Source organism: Echinops telfairi, unplaced genomic scaffold (genome assembly GCF_000313985.2).
Source record: "Echinops telfairi isolate 266 unplaced genomic scaffold, ASM31398v2 ScPeMD7_7457;HRSCAF=8495, whole genome shotgun sequence".
Lineage (NCBI taxonomy): Eukaryota > Metazoa > Chordata > Mammalia > Afrosoricida > Tenrecidae > Echinops > Echinops telfairi.
Window position 1 is genome coordinate 29,589,669 of NW_022111357.1, and position 8,968 is coordinate 29,598,636.

The 8,968-nt window shown below is 46.8% G+C and overlaps 1 protein-coding gene across 1 annotated transcript in view; it reads right to left on the reverse strand.

Moving 5' to 3' along the window:
• DNAJC16 (DnaJ heat shock protein family (Hsp40) member C16) overlaps positions 1 to 8,968 on the reverse strand; it is a 56,378-nt gene that overhangs the window by 29,638 nt on the left and 17,772 nt on the right. Inside the window, exons 5-7 of the mRNA XM_030888029.2 lie at positions 6,192 to 6,376; positions 3,927 to 4,031; positions 2,775 to 2,933 (exon numbers count right to left, since the gene is read on the reverse strand). Of these exons, the coding sequence (XP_030743889.1) occupies positions 2,775 to 2,933; positions 3,927 to 4,031; positions 6,192 to 6,376 (449 nt within the window). The remainder of the gene's footprint in view (positions 1 to 2,774; positions 2,934 to 3,926; positions 4,032 to 6,191; positions 6,377 to 8,968) is intronic.

The following is an 8,968-nucleotide window of genomic DNA, read 5'->3' on the forward strand; positions in this document are numbered from 1 at the left end:
GGCAACAAATGTACAAATGTGCTTGACACAATGGATGGATGTATAGATTGTGATAAGAATTGTATGATCCCCCAATAAAATGATAAAAAAAGAGGAAAAGTAAAATTGAAATGGACTTTAAGTGACAAGTTCATCTCAAACAACAAGAGAGAAAACCTGACACAGTTGTCTTTTATGGAAAGCAGGCCACACATGCTCTTCATGACAATGATGCAACAAGGGACCTGCTTCAAAGGATCTTGAAGCTAGCCTTATCTGGATTTTCCAACCATGCTGTCTTGGGACCAAGGTGAATCTGCACACATTCCTGAGACAGCTGGCGAAGGTTGTGCACACTCCACCAGTGATGTTTTATGACCCCACCTGAAAGCTACGAAACTATGATTGGGCACTGTTGTGAGTAATTCCTGGAATCCAAGTAAGATAATGCTTTATATCCGATCAACCAATAGACATCCACTCCCCACCCCGAATTCATCCTACTTGTGACGTCAATAAAAAATTAGCCTAACCAATCAATGATTATACCTTCTTTCTGTTTCAAACGACAAGGGGACTTCAAAAAGCCCCTGGAAGGGTCATCAAGATGACGGAGCCCCCACGATCTTCCTGAGGCCCTCTTGTCTAGCCATGGGTGTGACAGAAAGCTTAGTTCTGCTTGCGTCGGCTGGGGCCTGCCACATCTGGGTGGAATCCCTTTTCTTCCTCCGCATAAATTCTCTTAAAGTCAGTTTTCAGGAACGGGGTGGGTTGATCTCCACAGCTGGAAGCAGACTGCCACAGCTTCTTCCTGGAGAGCTGCTGGTGCCTCCTGCACACCCGCCTACCACTGAGCCACTGTGCTACCAAAGCTCCTAAGATTTCCCATTAAAACCAAATTCACTGACAGTCAATTCTGACTCTTAGCACAGCCTTACAGTGTTTCCAAGGCTGTATCCTCTCCGGAAGCAGGCTGCCACAGCTTTTTCTGTCCCATGATTCAGGGGAAGTGGGGGTTTTGAACAGCCAGCCTCTCAGTCTGCAACTGAACATGTCACCACTGTGCCACGTGAGCTCCTGTAAGACTTCCTAGAGCAGTGGTTCTCAACCTTCCTAATGCTGCGACCCTTTCATACAGTTCCTCATGTTGTGGTGACCCTCAACCATTCAATAATTTTTGTTGCTACTTCATCAGTCATTTTGCTACTGTTATGAATAGGTCGACCCCTGTGAAAGGGGTCGAGACCCACAGGTTGAGAACCACCGTCCTAGAGGCATCTCTAATTCAGTAAGTTGAAGTTACTGCCTTCTTCCCAAGCCTGCTCCTCTTTGTCTACTATCCCTTTCCACATGTCCAGTTCTGCCACACGTAACACCCTTTCTCGTTCTCCGAGTCTCAGGGGTATCCTGACACTCTGGGCTCACCCGTCTCCAAGTGAGCAAAGGTCAGAGTGATGGAAACTGCTAGATAATACCGCTATTGGCCTTTTGGTAGTAAAATCTCTCCAGCCTTTCCCTCTGTGGGCACATGCATTCGAGTTAAAAAGTAGAGACCGGGTGTAAAATGTACATCCACTTTGGTATTCTGCTTGCTCTTTCACGTCATGAGAACACCCTCACCACTCCGCCATCTTCAAACTGCCATTTTAAATGGCGACTTAACCAAGTCTGTGTGGGCTTACCGATATTTACCCTATTGCTAGATATTTCTAGTTCCCTCTAATTGTTGCTGTTATGGATGATCCGTAACATCTTTGTAGGAAAATCTTCACCCGAGTTCCTAGTCCCATAGGACATATCACATATACAGAGTCAGCTCACCTCCCTCAGGTCTTTGCTCAAGCATCAGCTTCACTGAGGCTCTTCTCGGCCACACTGTCTTACAATGGTCCCCCTGACCCACCAATGTGCCCCAGTCCTCTTTTTGGCTTCATCTTCCTCCTCTGCACGAATCACTACCGGATTACCCGGCTAGAGTACGTGCAGCTAATTGCCTGTCTTCCAACTAGGCTCTAGGGGGGGCATTCTGCTGCCTTGGGTTCATTGCTTGGCACATAAGGGGCATTCGGAGGCCCCTCTGCTGAAGCCATGTAGGCCATTGGTACAATATCACCAAAGTGCTTTCTGAAAGCTTACTTCCCGTCGGCAGGGTAGGAGAGTGTGCCTGCTCATGTCACTCTCAAGACTACGATTTTTATTTTGAAAAATCTGTCAACTTGAGGGGTGAAAGAATTGTTAAATTTGAATTTATCAGTAAAGTTGAGTACCAGTCTCAGTAAATTTATCAGTGAGTTCAATTTTTAAAATCTTCATTAGTTTATTTGAATCTGTTCTCAGAATTGTGTTCATAGTCTATCAAGATGCTTTGTGTTGAGCTTCTTGGTCACAAAGAGCTCCCTAGGATTGAAAAATTATGACTCTCTTTCACATGTATTGCAAATTGTTTAAAATTTTATATGTATAGTTATATTAAGATTTTCTAGCAAGATTTTTCCCCCCAGTGTTTTTAATCCTTTCCCAGGTTAAAATTTGAGTTACCTATAATCTTCCATCTTTAAATTAGTTCTGCTTCTTTTTATTAACTTTTAAAATTTAACTTGTAAGGAAAACAATACCATGTCAGATTAAAAAACAAAACAAAAAGCTCATTACAAGTCTTTATATATGGAGAGAACATTAATAGCTAATTTCTCCTTCCCCTCACCTGCTGTGTCCGATGTTGCTGTGCCTTGTGTGTTTCTGTGGCGGCTGGAGCAGGAAGTGGGCGGAAGTCCTGAGACCTGGCTCTCACTTACCTGGATTACGTCGGCAGGCTTGTTGATGTGCTCCTTGAAGATCAACATGGTGGGGGTGTAGACATTGACGTTGTACTGCCTTGTCATCTCCTCGGCCCCTCTCAAACCAACATTGACATAGCCAAATGACAAATAGTCTTTGTATGCAAAAGCAGTCAACTGTTCGGGCAAAACAGAGAGGAAGAAAATGATATTGGTCAGTCAGTGCTTCAATGACCACTCAGGTGTGATGTTTTCACATCAGTGGGGGGAAGATAGCTGCTATCATCTTTAGCAAAAGTAGGTCTTCGACAGGAGCGTATGTGAGAAAGATGCGGCAGTCTGCTTCTTGTTTTATAGGCTCACTAAGAATCAGAATCAACTCAGTGGTAGTGGGTTTGGGTTTTAAGTCTTCTGAACCTTGACCAAGCTATTCTACAGTGTTCTCTGCACGAAATTATACCGACAAAAGTAAACACAAGTAATCCTCCTTGTCACAGATAAAGCAAGAATATTCAGTGGAAGCAGGGCGGCTGTGGAATTCCAGCCCCCAGTTCAAGTCCTCAAGGAGACGGACTGGCACAGTGGCTGCCACAGTGGGCTCAAGCACAGGAACCATGGTGAGGGTGGCGCAGGACCGGGCTGTTCTGTGCACGGTCACTGTGAGTCAGAACCAACTTGACAGCGCCTAACACCCACAATTCCTTGACAGTGGCCATGCTAAGGGTCACACAGGACACTGCCCTTTCCGATCTCGTGCTACAGTGACAATGAGAGGGCCCTGCAGGTGCAGGACAGGCTACGAGTCTGAGGGCAGATTGTGGAGCAGACAGGCTTCGACGAGGCTGCATTTCCCCGACTGCCACGAGGCCATGGGTACATCACAACAATCGCTCACTACCCCAGTCTCTTTGTCTCAAACAGAAGGAGACTATACCCAGCCGTGGGTTCTTCCGAGGATTTGATGGGAATATGTATGTGAATGCCCTAGGACTTTAACTAGCACCAATAGTTAGTTCACAGCTGCTCAGTGTCCGGTCTTCAAACATCTCATGGAACAGGTCTATTACTTACAAGAAAAGGAAAATCAGGCTACAAGTTTCTCCCCAGACCATCACTCGTCAGCAAAGACATACAAACGCCCACACACCCCGCCCCCGGCAGCTGCAGTACCTTGTAGAGCAGTGGCACCACAGGCATTTGGTCAAACAGAAGGACGCGAGGCTTATTCTCTTGCTGCCAGCCAGAGAGGAATCGGACATAATTTTTATTGGTCACCTGAAGTTGATAAAAGAATGTTAGTTTTTATTCTTAATAACTGCATTCTAACTAATCTTTGCGTCTTCATTTGACTGAGAACAGAGCCACTGAGTCCGCCTTTCCCTTTGCTGACTCTAAAGGGCTGGTATCACCCCTCTCCGAAAGGCCGCGGCCATAGGAAAGACAAACAGAACCTGTTTCCAAAGTCAGTCCTTGCTGAATTACAGACTCCAGATCTGAATCTACTCATCTGCAGCGAGAGCTTCTCTTTCTAAGCGGTCTATATACAAGTAAGGCAGTCCTACCTATCTCTAGATTAATTTAATTTACTGCCATGTGAATTATTACTTTTGTGTTTCCCTGTGTATTTCCTAATAATCATAAGAGGAAAACTTAGAAAATAAATATATTTTGCATACAGCAATTTTTCATAAAGAAAAAGGCTCACTCCAAGTCAGCCCTGACCCACAGCGACCCTAAAGGGCTGAGTGGAACTGTCCCACAAGGTTCCTAAGGCTGTGAGTTTTAGGTAACAGAGTGCCCCCTATTCCTCCTGTGGAGTGGCTGGTGGGCTCAAACTGCTCACCTTTCCGTTAGCAGCCAGACACTCGAACTACTGCACCGCCAAGGCACATTAGACATTTTTCATAGGAGTTTTAAAACACTCACCTTTCCACAGTTTCCAGAATGACTGCTATAAAGCCCAAGTCCGGTCACATCACTCCTCTAACTTCACCCCAGAAAGGCTCCCCATCACCTGCAGGCCAAGGCCCACACACCTTAAAGGGGGCCTTGGAGCGAGCTGCCTGTTGACCCCTCTGATCGTATTCTGAACAAGAACTGCTTCCTACACAGCAGGCTCTTCCATGTCTCCAGGCCTCGGTATGCCTGGAACTGTTGCTGCCTCTCTCTCCTTACCTAACCAATTTCAGCCAGAAACCCTTTCCCAACTCTCGAGAAAGAGCTCCCAAAACCTAGGGTGGACAAACTCACCCACTAGACTGGGAGGCCCCTGCGAAGTGGAGCCTGGCACAGAAGCAACACATTACCACAGGCAGCCCGCGCTCCCAGCACTTTAGGAACCTACTTTCTTTCAAGGCAGTCATTGCCAAATACTTCTTCTGTGGGTAATGACCCAGGACGAAGGCAGACTTGACCCTTGACCTCAGATACCAGGATACAAAAAGATGCCTTGGAGCTATGAGCATTTTAAGTTCACATGTACTCTTACTGTCTGGCCCCTTTAGCTCAACCTTGTGAAATGCATTCAAACTGTTGCCATCACTATCCGATCAGTCTTTGATTGAATGGAATGTGGCGTTCTCTGTAGACCTGATCATTAAATAGACAACCAAATGGTATCTGTTTGCCAAAACCCAACAGACTACACACCACCAGGAGGAAGCCATAATGTGCACTATGGGCTTTAGTTAATGTTTCCAACCTGGCTCTCAATCTGAACCACTGTGTCACACTCATGTAAGATGGGGATCCATGGAACTGGGCAGGCGGGGTAGGTATCTCGCACCAACCACAACGTGTTTCTAAACCTAAAACCGCTCTGAAAAATGAAAGGTTCTACAAATGGGTTTTTATTTTTTGAAATCTGTTGTTTTCTATAGATGTAACCATTATATATATATAACTAAATGTAACTTAATTTGACTACTTTCAGAAGACATGCCTTCGTACCAACAAATTCACAGGTTGTAAAGAACTCCTTCATCCTACACGTAATCTAAGGAGCCCTGGTGGTGTAGCGATTCCACGTTGGGCTACTAACCCTGAGGACTGCAGTTCGAAACCACTAGCTGTTCCACAGGCTCCCCTAAAGAGTGACAGCCTTGCACACCCACAGGGGCAGTTCCGCCCTGTTCTGCAGGATCGCTGAGTCAGAATACATTTGTTCTTTTGGTTTGCACAGGAAATTGTCCCTGTCATTAAGATGCAGTGGACGCGATGGTAGTATCACAGTACAGTATCTATTAATTGTTTAACACCTTCAGAGTGCCAATCAACAGGAATGCATTCTGTCTCTGTACTTAGTCTGTTCAATTTTTCAGTCTTAGAGACTTCACGTAAATGATTTGAGTAATTAATCCATATGAGCACAAGGGCGGTGAGCAGCCCCACCCCGCAGACCACCTCTCAGCCATGCGCTCCCCAATAAGTACTTACCTCCTCCACCAAGCTCCCCGGAAGAAGGCTTTCTACAAACTGCCGTAGGTTCTCCCGGACAACTGCATTATGGAAGAAGGAGATTTTTCCATTTATAACTCCGAGGATGGAGGGTGTGCTGTGCGCTCCCAGGTGGTGGGCGAGGCGTCTCTCATACCCAGCGTGGACCACGCCAATTCCTACACCTGACAAGGATGGGAAGATGACATGAAGCCTTTCCATGCCCCATGGCACCGGACGAAATGCAGGCTGTTCAGTGTCTCCCGGCGTGAGACGTACATCTCTGCCTGGGAGAAGAGGTTATCATGCCTAACAGTCTGTCCGGCTTCTGTTGCTGCAATTCTAACCGGGTCCAGCTTTTCTGCAGAGCGATCTGATAATAAAAGAGCTAACGATTTTCTCTCTTTTAACTACCGTTTTTTAAAAAACCAACCCCAATCCTATAACCGATCCAAGGGTCCGTCACCAGGACAGTGGTTGAAGAACTTCACCTTCTATCAATAGGACCGAAGAAAGTCACAGTCAAACTTGTTTTCAACATGTCCTCTTCATATAAATTGCTTTATAGAGGTATTAGAACGTACAGATGAGCAGAAAGAGAGCAGAATTAAAATCTCTCAAAAACTTAAATCCCCTAACAAAACAACAAGCTTTTGGTATTTATCCGTTTCTTTTCCTACAGAAGTCTGTGACTAGATGCAATAAAATGCGATCAGCTGACCCTGGTTGCAGCCTTTTCCACTTAATTCTTATAACTTTCCTTTTTCTTTCACCAGCCTATCTGGAGGCCCATCGCTCTGCTGAACCCGGGTGATCCAGTAGACAGAGTGTGTTTCTGTCCCAGAGTTAACTTTTCTAAAAATGGACCCGTGGTTTCCTCCCACACACCAGCACCACCCATGCCTTGGTCATTCCAGCTGACGTACATTAAGAGTCACCTTCACTCTCTCCTGTCTTGCACCCTATAGCCCAGCCCATCTGTCCTGCTGGCTCTGTCTTCCAGACAAACCAGCACTGGACCAGTTCCTGCGCTTTCCAAGCCTCCCCCCAAGTCGTCCTCTGCTCTCAGCCTGGGTTGCTGCACTAGCCTTCATCGCCCTCCCATTTCTCCTCATCCCGACAGTCTATTCTCAACACAGCAGCCAGATGGTTCCTTCTGAAACAGACAAACAGATCCCATTACTTCTCTGTTGAAAACCTGCAAAGGATCCCCATTTCACTAGGGATAAAATCCAGAGTGAGCAGGGCCGGTAAGCTTCTCCCTGATTTGTTTCTGGTCCCTGGTTCCGTTCCCCACACCCCACTACTTGCACTCACCTGGCTCCAGCACCTTGCTCTTCCTGGAGCACATTGGTACATTCCTGCCTCCTGCCACAGACCTGTTCACACTGGCTGTTCCTGTTGCCTGCAGTGATGACCCCACCCCCACCCCCTGCCCACTCACAGGCGTGCTGCTGAGGCTGCCTGCCTCCCCTTTGTGCAAGCCTGCACAGTGAAAGCCAGCCTGGCTCGTCCTCTATTAAAGTGCCCTCCCCACATTCAGGCCACTCAACCTATCCACTTTTGTCTTTCCCAAAGCACTTGCCATCTAAAACACAGGCCTGACTGATTCTGTCAGCTCCCTGTCGTCTGTCTTTCCCCCTGGATGTAAGCTCCATCACGCCAGAGCCGTCTGGTTCTGCAAGCGCCTGGAACAGAGCTTAGCCTATGCTGGCAGCTCACGGACCCTGGCCGTCCAGCTCCAGAACCACTTCTTACTGTTGTGCACTGAAGCTGCTTTGGGCTTTCACTATGATAAGGGATGTTGTGAAGGGCATCCTTGTATACTTCACATCTTTGGGCACTTGCATGATTACTTCCTCATTAATACACTCCTGAACTGGAGCCAGTAATCAGAGAAGCTGGACTGTATGAAGAAAGTGGCATCAGGGTTAGAGGAAGGCTTATTAGCAACCTTGCTTGCTGACAGTGAGGAGGAATTGAAGCACGTGCTGGTGAGGAACAAGGACTGCAGCCTTCAGTGGGGATTCCAACTCAACGTAAAGATGACCCTAATCCTCACAACTGGATTAATAGGTAACATCATGATAAATGGAGAAACTATTGAAGATGTCAAGGATTTGTCTTGCTTGAATCTACAATCGATGCTCATGGAAGCAGCAGTGAAGAAAAATAAGACAAACAGCACTGGGAAAATCTGCTCCGCAAGACCTCTTGAAAGTGTTACAGAGCAGGGATGTGACTTTGAGGACGAAGGTGCACCTGACCCAAGCCGTGGGATTTTCAATTGCTTCATGTGAATGTGACAATGAATAAGACCAAAGAAAAAATGGAGACATTTGAACTATGGTGCTGGCGAACACTAAAGTTCCTTGGACTGCCAAAAGAACAAACAGATCTGCCTTGGAAGAAATACAACCAGAATGCCCCTTAGAGGCGAGGATGGTGAGACTTTGTCTCACGTACTTTGGACATGTTGTCCAGAGAGACCACCTCTGGAGAAGGACGCCAGGCTTGGGAAAGTAGAGAGAGGGCAGTGAAAGGGAGGAAGGCCCTCAACAAGATGGACCAATGGGCTTGAGCAGAGGAACAGTTGTGAGACCAGTGCAGGACCGCGTAGTACTTCCTTCTGTTGTGCCGAGGGTCACTCCGGGTCAGAACCAGCTTGACGGCACCCAACAACGCAACAAACTGGAATCACTGAAAACACACAGACAAAACCCTACAGAGGGCTTCTGAGACGAAATCTTTACAGGAGGTCTCAATCTTTCTCCCGT